At 38.6% G+C, this 22,003-nt stretch overlaps 1 protein-coding gene across 2 annotated transcripts in view; it reads right to left on the bottom strand.

Moving 5' to 3' along the window:
* Positions 1 to 22,003, bottom strand: part of AMN1 (antagonist of mitotic exit network 1 homolog) — a 76,995-nt gene that overhangs the window by 29,208 nt on the left and 25,784 nt on the right. For both annotated transcript variants that reach the window (XM_068971221.1, XM_068971222.1), the window contains exons 2-5: positions 11,085 to 11,217; positions 9,464 to 9,608; positions 6,767 to 6,984; positions 6,399 to 6,455 (exon numbers count right to left, since the gene is read on the bottom strand). In XM_068971221.1, the coding sequence (XP_068827322.1) occupies positions 6,399 to 6,455; positions 6,767 to 6,984; positions 9,464 to 9,608; positions 11,085 to 11,217 (553 nt within the window). The remainder of the gene's footprint in view (positions 1 to 6,398; positions 6,456 to 6,766; positions 6,985 to 9,463; positions 9,609 to 11,084; positions 11,218 to 22,003) is intronic.

Raw genomic sequence — 22,003 nt, 5'->3', positions numbered from 1 at the left:
TTCAAGAAAACGGGAGATATCAAGGGAACATTTCAGTCAAGGATGGGCATGATAAAGGACAGAAATGGTAAGGACCTAACAGAAGCAGAAGATATTAAGAAGAGGTGCAAAAATACACAGAACTATACAAGAAAGGGCTTAATGACCCAGATAGCAATGATGGTGCGGTCACTCACCTAGTGTTGGACATCCTGGAGTGAGAAGTCAAGTGGGCCTTAGGAAGCATATTATGAACAAAGCAAGTTGAAGTGATGGAATTCTAGCTGAGCTATTTCAAAGTCTAAAAGATGATGCTGTGAAAGTGCTGCACTCAATATGCCAGCAAATTTGGAAAACTCAGTAGTGGCCACAGGCCTGGAAAAGTTCAGTTTTCATTTCAATCCCACAGAAGGGCAATGCTAAAGAATATTCCAACTACCATACAATTGTACTCATTTCACATACTATCAAGGCAGTGTTCAAAATTCTTCAAGCTAGGCTTCAGCAGTACGTGAACAAAGAAACTTCAGATGTACAGGCTGGGTTTAGAAAAGGCAGAGGAACCAGAGATCAAATTGGCAACATTCTTTGGCTCATGGGGAAGGCAAGGGAGTTCCAAAAAAAATCTACTTCTGCCTCATCACCTGTGCTAAAGCCTTTGACTGTGTGGATCACAACAAACTGTGGAAAAATATTAAAGAGATGAGAGTAGCAGACCACCTTACCTGTATCCTGAGAAACCTGTGTGCAGGCCAGAAACAACAGTTAGAAACGGACATGGAATAATGGGTTCGTCCAAATTAGGAAAGGAGTACAACAAGGCTGTATATTGTCACCTTGCTTATTTCACTTATATGCAGGGTACATTATGCAAAGTGCCAGGCTAGTTGAAGCACAAGCTGGAATACAAGACTGCTGGGAGAAATATCAACAACCTCAGATATGCAGATGATAACACTCTAATGGCAGAAAGTGAAGAGGAACTGAAGAGCCTCTTGATGAAGGTCAAAGAGAGTGAAAAAGCTGCCTTGAAACTCAACATTCAAAAAACACAAGATCATGGCATTTGGTGCCATCACTTAATGGCAAAAAGTGGAAGCAGTGACAGGAGGCAAAAAATGGGAGAAGTGACAGGTTATATTTTCTTGGGCTCCAAAATCACTGAATTTTGGTGAATGGTGACTGCAGCCATGTAATGAAAAGATGCTTGCTGCTTGGAAGGAAAGGGATGACAAACCTAGACAGTGTATTAAAAAGCAGAGACTTCACTTTGCTTACAAAGGTTCTTATAGTCAAAGCTATGGTTTTTCCAGTAGTCATGTATAGATGTGAGAGTTTTTTAAAAGGTCCTAAATTCACATTGCTATATTGTTTCCCATGAAGTTTATATTGTGAATTTGAAATTTTTGCTAGGACCTGTATTTGCCAGAATTGAATATTTTCTTTTTTTAAATGCCTTTCAAGTGAAAGTGAAGTCGCTCAGTTGTGTCCGACTCTTTGCGACCCTGTGGACTGTAGCCTACCAGGCTACTCTGTCCATGGGATTCTCCAGGCAAGAATACTGGAGTGGGTTGCCATTCCCTTCTCCAAGGGATCTTCCTGACCCAGGGATCAAACCCAGGTCTCCTGCATTGGAGGCAGATGCTTTAACCTCTGAGCCACCAGGGAAGCCCTTAATATACTTTAAATGAAACCTGAGCTGAACACTGTTCCTTCCATCTGTTGTTCTCATTGTATGTTATTGTTGTTCAGTTGCTAAGTCGTGTCCAACACTTTGCGACCCCATTCTGTAGCACACCAGGCTTCTCTGTCCTCACAAGAAAGGCTGAGTGCTGAAGAATTGATGCTTTCAAATTGTGGTGTTGGAGAAGACTCGTGACAGTCCCTTGCAATGCAAGATCAAACCAGTTGTTCCTAAAGGAAATCAACCCTGAATATTCTTTGGAAGGACAAATGCTGAAGCTGAAGCCCCAGTACTTTGGCCACCTGATATGAAGAGTTGACTCATTGGAAAAGACTTTGGTGCTGGGAAAGATTGAAGGCAAAAGGAGAAGGGGCTAGCAGAGGACAAGATGGTTAGATAGCATCACCAACCCAGTTCAGTTCAGTTCAGTCGCTCAGTCGTGTCCAACTCTTTGCGACCCCATGAATCGCAGCACGCCAGGCCTCCCTGTTCATCACCAGCTCCCAGAGTTCACTCAGACTCACGTCCATCGAGTCTGTGATGCCATCCAGCCATCTCATCCTCGGTCGTCCCCTTCTCCTCCTGCCCCCAATCCCTCCCAGCATCAGAGTTTTTTCCAATGAGTCAACTCTTCTCATGAGGTGGCCAAAGTACTGGAGCTTCAGCTTTAGCATCATTCCTTCCAAACAAATCCCAGGGTTGATCTCCTTCAGAATGGACTGGTTGGATCTCCTTGCAGTCCAAGGGACTCTCAAGAGTCTTCTCCAGCACCACACTTCAAAAGGATCAATTCTTCGGCGCTCAGCCTTCTTCACAGTCCAACTCTCACATCCATACATGACCACAGGAAAAACAATAGCCTTGACTAGATGGACCTTAGTCGGCAAAGTAATGTCTCTGCTTTTGAATATACTATCTAGGTTGGTCATAACTTTTCTTCCAAGGAGTAAGCGTCTTTTAATTTCATGGCTGCAGTCACCATCTGCAGTGATTCTGGAGCCCAAAAAAATAAAGTCTGACACTGTTTCCACTATTTCCCCATCTATTTGCCATGAAGTGATGGGACCGGATGCCATGATCTTCGTTTTCTGAATGTTGAGCTTTAAGCCAACTTTTTCATTCTCCTCTTTCACTTTCATCAAGAGGCTTTTTAGCTCCTCTTCACTTTCTGCCATAAGAGTGGTGTCATCTGCATATCTGAGGTTATTGATATTTCTCCCAGCAATCTTGATTCCAGCTTGTGTTTCTTCCAGTCCAGCGTTTCTCTTAACGTACTCTGCATAGAAGTGAAATAAACCGGGTGACAATATACAGCCTTGATGTACTCCTTTTCCTATTTGGAACCAGTCTGTTGTTCCATGTCCAGTTCTAGCTGCTGCTTCCTGACCTGCATACAGATTTCTCAAGAGGCAGGTCAGGTGGTCTGGTATTCCCATCTCTTTCAGAATTTTCCATAGCTTATTGTGATCCACACAGTCAAAGGCTTTGGCATAGTCAATAAAGCAGAATGGACATGAATCTGAACAAACTGTAGGAGGTGGTGGAGGACAGAGGAGCCTGCTGTGCTATGGTATGGGGTCACAAAGAATGGGACATGACTTAAGAGACTGAAGAACAACAATGACGTAGAATTGATCCACTTGTGTTGTTTTAGGGACTTAATTATAGTAAAAGAAGAAAAAGTGATATGTCCCAACACATGATTATTTCCAATAGATAATAGCTGTAAATAAGCTGAAGTACCAACATCAGAAAAACCATTAAGGAAAAGTGATACATAACAAGGACAGATTTTGTTCTCTGATATGACAGTGCCTAGAACTTAGCAGATACTCAATAAATATTTGTTTAATAAATGAATAATTCTTTCACAGCAAATTAAAGTTTAACCATTAAGATTGTAGAAAGCTATAAAATGACTGTGATATAAAGTTTAAAATATGACAGCATTTATTGAGGTACTACTGTGTGACTGGAACTGTAGTAAAACCTAGGTATAGAATGATGACCGAGTAATGAACAAAATGATCTGCTCTCACTGAGAACTCAGACCAATAAAGATTTCAGAGTCAATACTGACATTCAATTAATGCTGTGTGTGTGTGAAAGGTGCTTAGTTGTGTCCAACTGTTTGCGACACCATGGGCTGTAGACTGCCAGGCTCCTCTGTCCATGGAATTCTCCAGGAAAGAATACTGGAGTGGGTAGCCGTTTCCTTTGCCCGGGGATCCTCCCAACCCAGGGATCAAACCCAGGTCTCCCACATTGCAGGCAGATTCTTTGTTATCTGAGCCACCAGGGAAGCCCATAAATGCTGTAACATATGTTTTTACTAAATGGCAATCTTTAGGAGAGGTTCTTAGACTTTTAATCAAATATATTTTCAAATTATAAACTATTTAGCAACCTTGATATTTAACTTCCCAGAAAATGAAAGTGAAAGTCACTCAGTCGTGTTCAACATTTTGAGACCCCATGGACTATGCAGTCCGTGGAATTCTCCAGGCCAGAATGCTGGAGTGGGTAACCTTTTCCTTCTCCAGGGGATCTTCCTAACCCAGGGACCAAACCCAGGTCTCTGGCATTGCAGGTGGATTCTTAACCAGCTGAGCCACAAGAGAAGCCCAAGAATATTGGAGTGGGTGCCTATTGCTTCTCCAGGGGATCTTCCTGACCCAAGAATTGAACCTAGGTCTCCTGCATTGCAGGTGGATTCTTTACCACTTGAGCTATGAGGGAAGCCCCTAACTCTCAGGAACTGAACAAATTAAAAGCAACAGGTTAAAAATGGGGTATCTGAAAATGTAGGTATATATATTACCCAAAAGAGAAGAATCAGTTAATAAAAATGAAGGTGTTTGCATTTCTATTTGTCAGAAACTGTGGTCACAAAGATGCAATGAGTCAAATGTTAAAATATGTTCCTTTGTTTAAGGAAGGAATTAAGTTCTAACAAATTTTAGAAAGATTTTCATTAAAATATTTTGATATTTACAGAAATAAGCTTTGGAAAACTGAAAAAATGACAAATTCAATAACATTACAGTGACCAGTGCACTGGTGGTTGGATTTTTTCCTCAGTCTGCCTAGGTACTCTTTATTTTATAAAGCTAAAGTAAATATGTAGGTATATTCCCTACCACTGCACAGCAACTAATTTCTTGGTGGTTTTATTAGGAAGTGATAAACTAGGTTAAATGTTGGATAGCTTTGATAAAATTGATGGTGATTATAGGATAATGCTGTAAAAATAAAATAACCTAATGAATATAAGGCAGTAACATGGAGGATAGCATATTAAGTGCTCAACAAATGTTTGTATTTAAAACAGTAAAAGTTTTGGCAGTTTATTGCACCTACAGTTAGAATGCAATTTGGAATTTGAAACTTCATTAAAAACAAAATTTCTTAATGAAAAAATTCATAAAAATATATATGCTATTTTATATATGCAAACACATATATATACATATAAGCAGGATGCAGATATATAAACATCACAAAAAAAATTCTTTGGGCAATAAATCAAGCAGAAATATTTTGGCAAAAACATGGTATCACCATTCTAATAGTGGTTACTAACATGTATAATTCATTTACAGGCTGCTTACTTCCAAAAAGGATTTGATGTGACTTTTTGTTGAAAAGCACAGCTTTTAATTAAGAGTAAAAACAAACTAAAACACTGTAAACTGGGAAAGGAAAAAAATAAAAATCTTGGGACAAAAGGCTTCTTAATATTTAGAAAAAGGTTATAGGTGCCACATTTGTCATTGAATACAAAGGAGGAACACTAAGATCTTTTTAAACAGCTGCACAATGTGGCTTCTGGGGGAGGAAAAACCTTTTCTCTATCTGCTTATATTTGTCTTTGGAAGCCTTTAAATTAAACTGACAATAAGATTAACAAGAGGAAAGGCAAAATTTATTCACAAGCTCACAAAGGTCGTGGTTCAAAGAAATGGCTAGAATTTAGTTTATATACCATCTTAATAGGGGAAGAGGAGGAGGAGAAAGGATACTTAACAGTCATACAAATGACTTTTAGGAAAAACAAAATGGACCTTTAGGAAAATAGATGGGAATTATGATAATCTTTTGACAATGCCTGTTTAATGCAATTTCTCATCTGAAAATCTTCCTTAAAAAGGATTTGAGGCATTTGAATTCTTTTGGAAGTGTCTGCTTTTAGGCAGAGAGGGGGGATGGGAGGCGGTTCAGACAGTCTTTTTTTTAACCTCTGTGGTTTCTTAAACATCTTCAGCTCAAAATAATCTTTATGCCACAGTGGTATACTCTGGATGCCTTCATAGATTCAGAAAAAGATGATCAAGAGAGAATAAATATGATGTCAAGAAAAATACACTGGCAAGAGCATAAGTAGTCCTGGTAAAAATATCAGTCAGACATGAAAATTCTAAAGGATGTCATTTTACATTGATAAATTTTCATTATCTTTATCCATAGTAAGACTATCCTTAAATGTATTAGAAGTTAAAACCTCTGGAAAATAAAAACATTTATTGGAAGTAAAATGGGTTTTTATAAAGCATACTTTATCTCCTAACTTTACCAGTTTTTTTTTTCACTCTGGAATAAAGAGGTGGAGGGGAAAAAAGTCCTTGGAAATACCTAACTGAGAATAAGGCACTGGTTGTCTTCTAGGTTTAATAAAGAATTTCTGAGGATAATATAAATTCAGTTATCATCATCTTTATAGATATTTTTAAATTACCTCTAATTTCTTGGCACAAGGTCCACTAACAAGCGCAACCACACCATGGTCAGATACCTAAGCAAAGGGAAAAAGAACACAGCACATAAATGGAGATGATGGAAGCATATTTTTCTAAAAATTATTATTTAGATATTGTTTTATTTCCTCCCATTTAGCAAACATGTGTTTTAGCCACCACATACCTTCTACCCTTACTTAAAACAATTGAGGAGAGGGTGCCAAATTATATTGCAATTATTTAACTATCAAAATATGAAGTCAATGATTTCAGCAACAACAAAAAAATTGTGTTCTGATGAGTTATGGAAATATACTGGGCAAGGAAATACATACAGTCTCTACATTTCAAGTTTTATTTCATTTACCTGAGTAGCTGAAAAATCAACACACTGCAAAAATGCGCAGTTTTCTCCTAATGCCTGCAAGGACACATCAGTAATACCTAAGCAGCCTCCTAAATCAATGATCTTTAACAGCCGGCAATTGAGTGCAAGAGCAAGGACTCCTTCATCAGTGAGATTGCAGCATCTTTTCAAAGAAGCTTCATGCAGGTAAGAACAAGATGAAGCCACAGCTTTTATTCCTGAGGGAAAATATAATTCCATATCAATGAGCTATAGATGTTTATATATGAGAAATGTGACTGATTTTTATTTTAGCAATCACCAGTACTGATACACCCAATTAGCCTTTTCCGAAGTAGTTCATATGGGGAACATACTATTTTTCCAGTGATGCTGTCATTATTTAAAACTCTTTTAGAATGTTTCAAGAATTCTCTATATTCTCTGTAGTACAGTGTTCAGAATATCTGCAATTAATGACATGCGTTTTATGATTAGATTTGCTTTTAAGAAATGACCAAATATCATTCAGAACCAAATTAGGTAATTAAATAGTAATGAATCTCCTTTTTGTTAAAAGTTTTAAAGTAATAAAGTTAATTTTCTTGTAGACTCTGAAAAGAAATCAAAAGTTAAATGCCACAAATGTCTTAAGTAATAGCTTTCATGCTTATCCTTAGAAATCATACCCATGTTTCTGTGTTTTCCCCTCCCTCTTTGATTCTACCCTTTCCTACCACCATGCTCCTTCTGTTAGCCTGGATGAATCTTAAATTTTACCGAGGGTCAAGAAAAGAGAGGCCCTTAAATCCAAATAAACTGATGTAAAAGCTCTTTGGTGACAGGTATGTGATGATGTGCCATATAAATAAAAAGAGTACTGAAGGAATCCTGGGCCCTTCAATCATGGACAAACATTATAGCACCGTTAAAAGACACCTTTATGGGCAAAATACAGAAAATGGAAGATGGTAAATTCGTGTGTAGGTCATTTTTATTGTTTACTATGTCTTGCTGAGATTCACGGGGTCGCAAAGAGTCAGACACGACTGAGCGACTGAACTGAACTGAACTGAACTGAAAGAACTCTTACTTTATTCATTAGTGTTCAGCATGAAAGTTCTTTTTAGAGAGTCAGTATTTGTGTAAACATTTTAAAACTTATGCTTCCTTGCAATATTATGAATATTCTAACTTGCTAACCAAGCTAATTGTAAAATAGAGCCAACTACCTACAAAATTTTCCAGAAACCTGGGTAGCCAAATAACTCCCTCTTTCTTAAATTGAAAAGAGTAAAAATTTTACATTTTTAAAAAATGGTAAAAATCCATTAATTCATGTAACAGTCACACTGATACATGCAGTCTGCCTGGTTATAAAACACTGTAACTGGACAAGGTCGGTACCAAACCCAGTTTCGGCTTCCTGCCACTCGGAAGGTCAATACTCAAGAGACAAGAGTTGGTGGAAATCTTAAAGTTGCTTTAGTTAGGAAGCCGGCAAACTGGGAAGATGGTAGACTGACGTCCTTAAGAGCATCTCAAAGTTGCCAGTTGGGAGATAAAGGTTCTAAAGCATATGTGAGGGAGGGGGCTGCAAGGTACACAAGCAGTTCATACACAGTTCTCAGATTGGTTGGAATCAAGGTGAAGTTTCAAACATCACCAGTCTTCTGGTTTCAACTGGTCTGGGGTCTACATGCTTGCAGTCAGCAGTTTTCATCTGGTCTGCTTCCTGTGAAAACAACTTAGGAGTGTGTGTTAGATCCTTATAGCTTTCAGAGAACTGGGCGTTTGGTGATTTTGCTATGTGACTTGGCTTATAGTCTAAATTATTTCAGCTTCCCTGCCAATGTCCTTGAAGTTGGTATCTGGAATTAAGCAAGCAAGATTAGTTCTTTCTTAGTCAATTAGTCATTGTCTAAAACTGTTTTGAGGCATGCTTAGGTTAGCAGGAGTGGAAAATACATGTTTCAAGTTTTGTGCAGCTCAAAATGGGGCAACTTGAAAATACACATTTCAAGTTTGTGCAGTTCAAAATGAGGCAGTTCTGGCTACAAAACTATGTGTTATACAGGCTGATAGGAGAGAACCTAGTAAATATTTGCTAATGATTTAACTTTCTGTTGTAATATTACAACAAAAAATTCTTAACAAAGTTATGAACTGGTCATTTCTTATTTCACTATACTAGGCAAATATTTAAAATATTTATCTAGCCATGTTTATTTTAAATATGTTTAAAATTTAAATAGTAACAACGTATTTCCTAACTTTCAGCACTGATTATAAGCAAGAATTCTAATTAGGATTCTCTAGCTTATTTTGAATATTTTTATTGATAAATATAGTTTCTATTTCTTTGACACCTTCATACTGTTCATGCGGTTCTCAGAACTAACTCATTGGAAAAGACCCTGATGCTGGGAAAGATTGAAGGCGGGAAGAGAAGGGGATGACCAAGGATGGGATGGTTGGATGGCATCACCGACTCAATGGACATGAGTTTGAGCAAGCTCTGGGAATTGGTGATGGACAGGGAAGCCTGGAGTGCTGTAGTCCACGGGGTAGCAAAGAGTTGGACACGACTGAGCGACTGAACTGACTGACTGACATCTTCATACTATCTTTTAACATATCTTCCCCTTCTCTGCTCCAAAACTATGGTGAATAGTTTTCTACCAATTTGTTCGTAATTGGTAGTGTTAATAAACATACCTTTTGAAGTTATGGAAATTCTGTTTTCTTTTGAGGAATTTAAATTTAATTTCTTCAGTTTTCTGCAGTTACATAGGTGCAGGAGAGCAGTATCTGAAATATCACAGCTTCGTAGATCTAGAGTTTGGACTTCAGGATGTAAAATCTATAATACATACATTATTTTGAAAAATTAAAATTTCCTACAGACATAAATATTTATTCCATATTCAGTGTTTTGATGGTCATAACAGAGAAATGGCAGGTGAAAACTATAGCAAAGAATACAGAAATGCATTTGTGTGAAGACAGATACAAAAAGCAGAAAAAACCAAGTCTACTTCTAACTGAGGGTGCAGCTTATAGTGTCCTCAAAGTCTTGTTGGGACACAGAGCTCTACTGAGACAGTTGGTACAGAATAAGAACCCATTAGATATGAAAGCAGAACCAAGGTAGTGGGGTGCTTATCCTCTTCCAGTAGTTTCTGACTATCATGAGGGAGTCTAGCTATGTGCCTCTTTGCTCAGCAGGTACAAGTCTTTAATCTCTGTAGGCAGTGAGTGATGATAGTTGCAAACCCATTTTACAATTAAGAGAACTGAGGTTCAGTGTCAGAAAGAGTGGCAAGGCTGGTATTTTTATTCAGGCCAGAAGCTTTACTATACATTCTCCCTTACAGAATTGTTAATTTTAGCTTAATTAGGGAAAAGGGCTTCCTAGGAAGCTCAGTTGGTAAAGATCTGCCTATAATGTGGGAGACCTGGGTTCAGTCCCTGGATACGGAAGATCCCCTAGAGAAGGGCATGGCAACCCACTCAGTATTCTTGCCTGGAGAATCCCATGGACAGAGGAGTCTAGTGGGCTACAGTCCATGGGGGTCGCAAAGAGTCAGACATGACTGAGCAACTAACATATATAAAGGGAAAGGGAGTAAGTATAAGTTAGATGGAGTGAGGTGGCCAGAAGAATGAAAAGAGTTTAGAAGAATGATTTTTAACTGATTGTTATCTTTGAATGGATAAAATCAATCTAGTAGGCTATGATCAACATTTTTTAACTGACATAAGACATACTAGAATAAAATAGAAAATATCCAAGTGTACTGCACACTGTACAGTTACACGTAGGTGTGGTTTGTGTCCTAGAGTCACAATGTAACATTCATATTTCTTCTTGTGGGTCTTTTTTTTCCATTCATTTTTTTGCTCTGCATTTTAATTTTTTCCAGATTTATTAAGGTATACTTAACCAAAACGTTTAACATTTCTTGAAAACAGGTAGTTCATGGATGTTGGTACCATGAAGACAAGAGGAATAACTGCAACAGTGGGAGAAGATTTTTAATTTTTATTTTGTTTTTTGGCTGCTCAGCATGTGGGATCTTAGTTCCCCAACCAGGAATGAAATCTGCACCCCCTGCATCAGAAGCATTGAGTCTTAACCTCTGGGCCCCCAGGGAAGTCAATGGGAGATTATTTTAGAAGCTATTACACAAGGACATTATGGTTATCTGGAGAAAAAAAGAACTTTAGTATATTCTAAAATTACTCATCGTAATATAAAACATTGTTCCAAAAATCTGAGACCATAGCTCAACAGTAAAATATAATAAGCTTGCTTTACAGTTGTATATTTTCTTACCTCACTTATGTTTGAGTCTGTTATCTGCCCCTGCACGCTCATAATTTTGATGAGTCTATCTTTTATGTTGGGTGGCAAAGGCTTAATGTCTGTGATATATCTAGAAATATTCTTCATGAAGCACCAAAGGCATCTGAAATACAAATACAATATGGTAAATTACACTATACAGGTATTGACTCCTAATATTTGTTTAATGCATTTGTTAGCACTTAGTTCTTTCATAAACAAGAAAGAAAAAAATGGGTGCACATTTTATATGAATATTTACAACTTAAGCTTGGTAAGATTCAAAAGCCTCAGTTATGAACAAGTTGCCCTTTTCCTCTACAACTTTTTCTCAGCATCCATCACTTACTAAAATGCATTCTGAATGACACAGAATCTTTCTTAAGTCAGTCTCTCCAATTCCTAAGATAAACAGTTACTACCAAGCTTTTAGTCACGGACATTCCTAAGTAAACATTAAACTAGGGCCTATCCAACAAACTTGCTTTCACTATTTTTCCTAAAAATTGTACAGGTATAAGAACCAAGACAAAACTGTAACCACAAAGATTCCACAAATAGTACAAATCAGAGATAATAAACTTAGTGCCAGTATTATATATCACAGTCATTAAGGCAGGCAACAACCAAGACCCATACAACCAACATGCTTCATATTAATATGTGGCCTGAAATACTTGTATGTTAAATAAATACAAATCTTTCTTAGTTTCTGCCTACAAATACTTTCACATATACACATTTGAATTTTTTTAGTGCGGTCTTTTTCTTTTTCTTTTCTTCTTTTGGTTGCCTCTGCCTTTCTTTCTCCTATCTTCCCCCTTCCATTAGTTTAGTTCCTCATGCTATTCCTTGTATATTCTTATTTTTCCTCTGTGCTTGTATACACACACACACACACACACACACACACACACACACATTCACTCACACATGTATCTATGTTCTCACACATACTTTTAAAAGTTAGGGTGGGGGTGGGGAGAGATTACTGTTTCTTAGAATGGCATCAGTGTATACTCACTTTTCTACAAACTCTTTCATTTAATAATAATTCTTTAAAGCATCAAGTATAGTTTTAATTCTCCTTTAGTGGCTAAATATTGTATTTCATAGTGTAGATGACTTAGTCATCCCCTATTGAGGAGCACTCTACTGTTTCTAGGATATAACATATGTTGTCAGATTATTTTCTTCATATTTCCATCAGCAGTGTTGGAGAGTTCCTTTTCCTCTACATCGCTAAGCAATATATGTTATTGTTCATTTTATTTATTTATTTTTCCATTTATTTTCATTATGTCCATTTCCCAACCTCATCCCCCGGCTCTAGGAAATCATTCTAATGTCTAATGTGTATCCTTTTGTTGTATGTATCCTTTTAACATGATTGTTCTATGGATGTATTTCTAATTTGTGTGTGTGGTATTTGTCATAGATTTGTTTAGTTGCTCACTGAGCACTATTTTTCTTACTCTTAAATGTTGACAGATATCATAGGCGAAAACTAGTATCTCATTACTAATTTAATTCTTATTTCTCTAACTGCTAGTAAGTTTAACATCTTTTTATAAAGTTGCTGGCTATCTAGATATTCTTTCCTCAAAATAATCTATTCATATCTTTTATTTATTTTGCTATGTTTTTTACTTAAATTTATGAGCTATTTTTGTGGTCAAATACATGACTGATTTTGTATGTGCTCTATAAATATTCAGAAAATGTGCATTTTCTATCTGAGAGTTGTAATGTTCTCTTTCCATGTTTTATATATGCGTGTCTAAATATCTCTCTCCATGTATGTACATGTATGTGCACATAAATATATTATGTGTGTTAGTGTTAATCTCTCAGTTGTGCCCAACACTTTGCAACCCCATGGACTGTAGCCTACCAGACTCTTCTGTCCATGGGATTTTTCAGGCAAGAATACATTTCCTTCTCCAGGGGATCTTCCCAACCCGTGGATTGAACCCAGGCCTCCGGTATTGCAGACAGGTTCTTTACCATCTGAGCCACTGTGTATGTGATTATTCATTGATTAGTATCATTTAATTCTTCTATGTTCTTATTCTTTCTACTAAATCTGTAGAAGTCTTAGTTTGCAATACTTGTACTTTTTAAAAAATAGTTATTTATTTGGCTGTGCTGGGTCTTAGTTGCATCATGTGGGATCTTAGTTCCCTGACCAGGGATGGAACCCATGCCGCTTACAGTAAGAATATGGAGTCTTAATCACTGGACCACAGGGAAGTCCCTTACCTTTCATTTTTTACTTAAAAATTCTCTTGTAATTGATTTTTATAACTGTCAAGAGTTGTGCAGAATCTGAGAGTTGATCCTACTTACCAGTTTATGAGTTAGCTTTATTATCATTTTATGAATGCTGGCAGAAGAATGCTGGGTCAGTGAAAAACAACTTTATTACTCAGGATAAGAGCAGTAGCCAGGGAACTTCCCAGGATTCTTCCATGGTTAAGAATCTGCCTGCCAATGCAGGGGACTGGGGTTTGAACCCTGGTCCAGGAATTAAGAACCCACATGCTGCTAAGCAACTTAACCCCATACTTCACAACCACGAGCCTGTGCACCCTAGAGCTTGTGCTCCATAGCAAGAGAAGCCACAGCAATGAGCAGAGGAACCCCTGGTCGCTGCAACTAGAGAAACCCCATGGGCAGCAACAAAGACCCAGCTCAGTCAAAAATAAATAAATTTTAAAAAAGAAAAAGAGTAGTAGCTGGAGCTTCATGTTTGTGTTGGTTATCCATGCCCCAGGTCCTACAGTATAATGTAGGAAAGTCAGTCCAGATAGATGTTTACTCATGTAGTGGGTTGTATTACAAGACAGAAACACTGAGCTTGAGGGGGTTCACCATTTTTATAGCAACCGGAAGCAAGACTGCTCTTTTTGGAAGGAGAAAATACTTCATCTCTCAAGGCTGTTTACTACAAATGCAACCTTGAGAAATGGCCTAGGTAATCAAGGCCCTGCATTCTTGGTATACCCAGCAAGAATGTGCAGGTCCATGGTGTTGCCTCTTCCAACAATCCACCCCAGTAAGTTCTTGGCTTAATTCAAATATTCATGGAAGTATGCCACTCTATCAGCTACTTTAATTTGACCAACAGAGGCTAAAACCTAATCTGTTCAATTTGTCTCTTAAAGCACTTAATTAAAGCTATTATCAATAGCCAACTCATTGGAAAAGATCCTGATCCAAGGAAATACTGAAAGCAAAGGAGAAAGGGATGGCAGAGGATGAGGTAGTTAGATAGCATCACTGACTCAATGGACATGAAACTGAGCAAACTGTCAGAGATAGTGGAGGACAGAGGAGCCTGGTGTGCTACAGTCCACAGGGTCACAAAGAGTTGGATATATGCCTTAGTGAGTGAACAACTATCAATGTCATGGTCTTTATAGACTGGGACCTGGGGACTGGAGACCACAAAAAGAGGGACGCAGGGGACCCAAGTCTCGAGTGAAACAAGGGTGCTTTCTTTGTGGCAGAGTGTGCTTATATATCTCCATACAAGGAAGCTTTAGGCAGCAAAAATAAAGTTGAGCAAAAACAGAACCAGGTGAATAATAATCGTCACAGGGCCAAAAGACAATCCATATCTGAGTAATAGGGATGTGACTGAATAGTTTAAAGTAAAAGGTCACTGAAGGGAATCCATGTATGTGCTCTGTCTCATGACCTCAGTCCTAAGAACTGAGTGCAGCTCTGTTTTGTTTTCCAGGAACTGATAAGGAACAGAGGGCCCTTGAGAAACAGCACACAAAGGAAGAAAACAATTCCTTTAAGTTGATTCCTTAAAGTTGAATGTCCCCTGACATATCAGTAGTATTCCAAGTAGCAGGATAAGGCCAACCTGCAGTAACGACCTCAAAAGTAACCGCTGGGCCCCAGATTCAGCTAACTGTGAAAAAGTGTGGCGTGGGGGAAGGTAACCAGTAGGTGTTATTTTCAACACACAGGATGTGGTCAAAGTCCAGTCTATCACCTCTTATGAAAGATACAAGGGAATCTAGGTGGTTATTTCAATGACTACATTTTTCTTTCTTAGGGCTTTTAATTTTTTAAAATTTATCTGTTATTTTATCTATATTCATCTCTTAAGAATAACTGTTCCTTTGTTTTTGAACATTTCCAATATATTTGTTTTAAAATATCTTTCAAGTTATTCTACTGTCCGAAGTTAATAAAGTGTCAATTGTCCTATTTTCTGTTGAGTCTCTTTCATGCTATTTTGTTCTTTAAGTACTTTGTAAATTTTGACTGTTAACGCTTCTTTGGCAGAAGTAGTTTTGTGTGAGAATCCTGTGTTCTTGGTGTTGTGAAAGCAAACCTCATGGTGAAAGTCTGAGTTTTCCTCCACTTAAGCACACTGTCTTTGTCTGGTTGAATTGCAATAACAAAATGCCATAGATTGGATAGATCTGTTAAACAAAAGAACTTTAATTTTCACAGTTCTGGATGCTAGAAGGCTAAGATCAAAGTGCCAGCATGGTTGAGTTAGGGCTCTCTTCCTGACTCACAGCTGGCACCTTCTCTATGTGTCCTCTTATGGTAGAAGGGGCTAGGGATTTCTCTGGAGCTTCTTTGTAAAGACACTAATCCAATTTGTAAGATTTTGAAATGGAGCAGGACCCTATCATCCTTACCCCTACCCCATGTCCTCTGTCTGCCTTTTATCTGTGGAAAACTTTAGTCAAAGAGAAAGTTTAATCAGAGAAGTGAGAAAAGTGGAAAACAAAGAAAAACAGTCAAAAGAGACCAAATAATAATGTAGGCATTAAGCATAGTCAAGGACCTTTAGTTCTTTATCAAGGCTACAGACAATATTCTGAGCCATATCCTGTGAACTGTTTTATAGATATTAAAACATAGGGGTGAAGAAGTTAACTACATAATGACCAGACTGTACCCATGAAATGAGCTGTCACAGTTCCTAGAACTGGCCTCAAAGAAACGGTAACAAATGGATTTTGGAACTGAAGATTAACTGTACATAAAACAACCAATTAAAACCAATTAAAAGACTCTTGCTCCTTGGAAGAAAAGCTATGACAAACCTGCTGCTGCTGCTGCTAAGTCGCTTCAGTCATGTCTGACTCTGCGACCCCATAGACGGCAGCCCACCAGGCTCTCCCGTCCCTGGGATTCTCCAGGCAAGAACACTGGAGTGGGTTGCCATTTCCTTCTCCAATGCATGAAAGTGAAAAGTGAAAGTGAAGTCGCTCAGTCGTGTCCAACTCTTAGCAGCCCCATGGACTACAACCTACCAGGCTCCTCTGTCCATGGGATTTTCCAGGCAAGAGTACTGGAGTGGGATGCCATTGCCTTCTCCAATGACAAACCTAGACAACATATTAAAAAGCAGAGATATTACTTTGCCAACTAAGGTCCATATATTCAAAGCTATGTTTTTTCAGGAGTCACGTATGGATGTGAGAATTGGACCATAAAGAAAGTTGAGTGCCAAAGAATTGATGCTTTTGAACTGTGGTGCTGGAGAAGACTCTTGAGAGTCCCTTGGGCTACAAGGAGATCCAACCAGTCTATCCAAAAGGAAATCAGTCCTGAATATTCATTGGAAGGACTGATGCTGAAGCTGAAACTCTGATACTTTGACCACCTGATGTAAAGAATTGACTTATTAGAGAAGACCCTGATGCTGGGAAAGATTGAAGGCAGGAGGAGAAGGGGACAACAGAGAATGAGATGATTAGATGGCATCATTGACTCTATGGACGTGAATTTGAGCAAGCTTCAGGAGTTGGTGATGGACAGGGAAGCCTGGCATGCTGCAGTCCATGGGGTCACAAAGTCAGACATGACTGAGCGACTGGACTGAACTGAACTGAAAACAACCAAGATGACACTGGTCAGACCACTAATGACCAATTTGAGGATGACTGTCAGAGATGACTTCTGTTTCTCCGTGTAGCATCCCCCACTCCTGACTCTGTGTATAAAAGCTCTTACTCTCTGCTTCTTGGGGTGGGGAGTTGGCCTTTGGACATATGTTCAACCTCCCAATCAGTCACCAGCATCTGAAATAAAGCAAATGTTTTTTTCCACCAACCCAGCCTGCTTACTGGATTTTGGGTGGTGAGCAGCCAGACCCCACACTTTTTGGTAACAGCTCCACCCTCATGATTTAAACACCTCCCAAAGGCTCCAGTTACTAAAGGCATCACCTTTATGGGTAGGATTGCAACATATGATACAAAAACATTTAGACCATAATAGGGCCTAATGAATATTCACAAATTCCAAAGCATAGTTAAATGGTATTTTTCCATCTGAGGATATTAATAGTGAAAATTCAGACCATATACCTGTGCATAATAAAGGCATGAGACACTAGGTTTTAAACAGGAATTCTAGTTTTGACTGGGATTTTATATCCTTGCCATCGATGTGGGCTGCTCTTGGAAGAGTGTGACTTGAAGTGAGGTGACTGCAGAGTCAGCAGAGGTAGATTCTGAAGGTGGGCAGAAAGTCCTTCCTTGAAGGGTGATCTGGGTAACACATCTCCATGGATATCACTCTCACTTACCAAAACTATGCATCATTATGTTTGCACATTTTAAGTAATTCATATTTAATAGACTGCAAGGAATAAGACTCATTGGAAAAGACTGATGCTGGGAGGGGCTGGGGGCAGGAGGAGAAGGGGACGACAGGATGAGATGGCTCGGATGGCATCACCGACTTGATGGACGTGAGTTTGAGTGAACTCCAGGAGTTGGTGATGGACAGGGAGGCCTGGCGTACTGCGATTCATGGGGTCGCAAAGAGTCGGACATGACTGAGCGACTGAATTGAACTGAAGGAATAAGAAGGGTGACAAGTTTAGACATTCTCAGCTCTCATTCTCTTCAACTCTGTTATGCTGTTGAAATCAGATGCTCTACCATTAACAGAAATTTATGTCATTTATTCTAAAAGTTAAAAGCTTAGGAAAAAAGGATCATTTGTGGAGTAACTGCTTTATTAAGATATAACTGACATAACAGTGGGTTTTAGTGATTCTACAGAGTTGTGCATCTATCTACTGCTGCTGCTAAGTCGCTTCAGTCCTGTCCGACTCTGTAAGACCCCATATGGCAGCCCATCAGGCTGGAAAAGACCCTGATGCCGGAAAAGACTGAAATCAGGAGGAGAAGGGGACGACAGAGGATGAGATGGTTGGATGGCATCACTGTCTCGATGGATATGAGTTTGAGCAAGCTCTGGGAGTTGGTGATGGACAGGGAAGCCTGGTGTGCTGCAGTCCATGGGGTCGCAGAGTCAAACACGACTGACTGAACTGAACTGACACAAAGAAAATGAAAATAATAATTTGAAAAGGTATTTTCACTACCATGTTCACTGCTACTTTATTTACAATATTAAGATATGGAAATAACCTAAGTGTCCATCAATGAATAAATGTATAAAGAAATATGTGGCATATATACAATAGAATATCACTCAGCCATAAAAAAGAATTATATCCTGTCATTTGCAGCAACATGGATAGACCTAGAGAGCATTATGGTAAGTGAGATGTCAGACAGAGAAAGTCAGATACCATATGACTTCTCTTATTTGTGGAGTATGAAAACAAAACAAAACAGAAAACCTAAACAAAAGTTCACAGATGCAGAAAACAGACTGGTGGTTCTTGGAGGTGGAGGCTGGGGGTAGGGGTTGGGGAGAAATAGCTGAACTGTTTGGCTTTTTTTAGTATAAATAAATTGAATTAAAATTTTTAAAAATTATATTTCTAACTGCTATTTGTTATTTCAACTGGATGTTCTGATTAATTTTCCTGATAAGACACTCCTTCATAATTATCTAATGATATCACAATATTCCTGGTCAACAAAGTTAAAAACTTCAGAGTAATTTTTAACTTCTGTCTTTCTTTGTTCCCTTTATTCAAAACTGTTCACCGTATCTCAGAGCCAGAGGCAGTGCTATTAAAATGCTGGCCCAGTGAAGATATTATGAACTTAGGCAAGGATGTAAACCAAGCAGTTTACATCATGGAGAAGTCCCATTCCTCTGGACTAAACAGAGCACTTAGTAACAGCTGACTGCTATTCTGGATCAAGTTCCTTACCTTGTTAGAAGGTAACAAAAACCAAGGTAACTCCAGAAATAGCTTGCTGAACAACTAGTCTGAACATATTTTGACTCCAAAAGGTTAGAAAGTATTATCTGAAAATATGGGCCTTAACATGGGAAACAATACTCCAATATGACAATGAAGGTCATGTAGTCAGTCTTTTTGTTTTAATTCAAAGTTTTGGATAATTTTTCTTCATATGTTCTCTTTTCATCTTTTTTCGCTAAGCTCTATGTTTTCAAGTTCCATCCAAGTGAACACATACACATCTATTCTTTACTCTCCTAGCAACTGCATACTGGCACCTCTACCAGTGATGGACATTCCAACTCTCTTTTACCAGAATGAATTTTGCAATGACCACCATCATATATGTCTCTCGGTTTGGGCTCTTTCTACCCCTTTCCAAAGTTTTAAAACAGTTTCCTGTCCCCTTATTCTTAGCTGCTCCCTAATTCAACTCTCTCTCTGCTCCCAGCATAGTTCCAAAACCTTCAATAACTTCCCACTGCTACATAAATTAAACACTCATTTCATTCTCGTGGCCAACATTGTGCTCCTAATTACCTGGCTTTATGTCTTACTATTCCACTATTGTATTTTCCAGCCAGACAGAAATACTACGTACTGTCTTCTCACATATTTCTAACTTTCCTGTTTGTCAGACTTTGTTCTTTTTACTTCCTCTTGAATGTACTTCCATTTGTTAATTCCTCTTTTTGTCATTACTCCACCTATATTATAGTTATCTATATACTTGTGCTAGTCCCATAAGACTATACCTCTTTCATGCTAGTTATTTCCAACCATCATTGGCATAGTGGTTCATATGCCACGTGTGTTTTTTAAATGCATACTTAACTGAATCTGTTGCTGTTCAGTCATTCAGTTGTGTCTGATTCTTTGCTATCCCATGAACTGCAGCATGCCAGGCCTCCCTGTCCTTCACTATCTCCACTGAATACTTAGGGTTGATTTCCTTTAGGAGTGACTGGTTTGATGACCTTTTTGTCAAAGGCACTCTCAAGGGTCTTCCCCAGCACCATAGTTCTAAAGCATCAATTCTCTGGTGCTCAGCCTTCTTTATGGTCCAACTCTCACATCCATATATGAACATGGGAAAAACCATAGCTTTGACTATACGGACATTTGTCAGCAAAGTGGTATCTCTGCTTTTTAATATGCTGTCTATATTTGTCATAGCTTTTCTTCCAAGGAGCAAGCATCTTTTAATTTCATGGCTGCAGTCACTGTCCACAGTGATTTTGGAACCCAAGAAAGTATAGTCTGTCACTGCTTCCACTGTTTTCCCATCTACCTGCCATGAAGTGATGTGACTGGGGGCTTCCCTGGTGGCTCAGCAGTAAAGAATCCATTTGCAATGCAGGAGCTGCAAGAGATATGGGTTCGATCCTTGGCTGGGTTCAATCCCCTGGAGGAGGGTACAGCAACCTACTCCAGTATTCTTGCCTGGAGAATCCGGTGGACAAAAGACCCTGAGAGGCTACAGTCCATAGGGTCACAAAGAGTCAGACATGACTGAAGCAACTTAGCTGTATGCACAATGGGACTGGATGCCATGACCTTAGTTTTTTGAATGTTGAGTTTTAAGCCAGCTTTTTCACTCTCCTCTTTCACCTTCAAGAGATTCTTTAGTTCTTCACTTTCTGCCATTAGGATGGTGTCATCTGCATATCTGAGGTTACTGATATTTCTTCCCATAATCGTGATTCCAGCTTGTGCTTCATCCAGCTTGGCATTTCAATGATGTACTCTCCACATCAGTTAAATGAGCACAGTGACTACAGCCCTGACATACTCATTTGGCAATTTTGAAACAGTCCGTTGTTCCATGTCCAGTTCTAGCTGTTGCTTCTTGTCCTGCATACAAGTTTCTTGGAGGCAGGTAAGGTGATCTGGTATTTCTATCTCTTTAAGAATTTTCCACAGTTTGTTGTGATCCACAGAGTCAAAGGTTTTGGTGTAGTTCAGTGAAGCAGAAGTAAATGTTTTTCTGGAACCCTCTTGCTTTTTCTATGATCCAAAAGATGTTTGGCAATTTGATCTCTGGTTCCTCTGCCTTTTCTAAATATAACTTGTACATCTGGAAGTTCTCAGTGCACATGCTGTTGAAGCCTAGTTTGAAGGATTTTGAGCATTACCTTACTAGCATGTGAAATGAGTGTAACTGTGGCGTAGTTTGAACATTCTTTGGCGTTGCCTTGCTTTGAGATTGGAATGAAAACTGAACTATTCCATTCCTGTGGTGACTTCTGAGTTTTTCCCAAATTTGCTGGCATATTGAGTGCAGCACTTTCACAGCATCATCTTTTAGGAACTGAAATATCTCAGCTGGAATTCCATCATCCCCACTAGCTTTGTTTACAGTAACGCTTCCTAAAGCCCACTTGACTTCTTACTCCAGGATGTCTGACTGTAGGTAGTGACCACACCATTGTGGTTATCCATGTCATTAAGACCTTTTTTGTATAGTTCTTCTGTGTATTCTTGCACCTCTTTTTAATCTTTTCTGCTTCTGTGAGGTCATTGCTGTTTCTCTCCTTTATTGTGCCCATCTTTGCATGAAAGTTTCCCTTGGTATCTCTGGTTTTCTTGAAGAGATCTCTAGTCTTTCCCATTATAGTGTTTTCCTCTATTTCTTTGCACTCACTGTTCACTTAAGAAGGCTTTCTTATCTATCCTTGCTATTCTCTGGAACTCTGCATTCAGTTGGGTTTATCTTTCCCTTTTTCCTTTGCCTTTCACTTCTCTTCTTTTCTCA

The sequence above is a fragment of the Capricornis sumatraensis genome, chromosome 4 (assembly GCF_032405125.1).
Source record: "Capricornis sumatraensis isolate serow.1 chromosome 4, serow.2, whole genome shotgun sequence".
Taxonomy (NCBI): Eukaryota; Metazoa; Chordata; class Mammalia; order Artiodactyla; family Bovidae; genus Capricornis; species Capricornis sumatraensis.
Note: the sequence above shows the minus strand (reverse complement) of the source record. Positions and strands in the feature narration are given on the sequence as shown.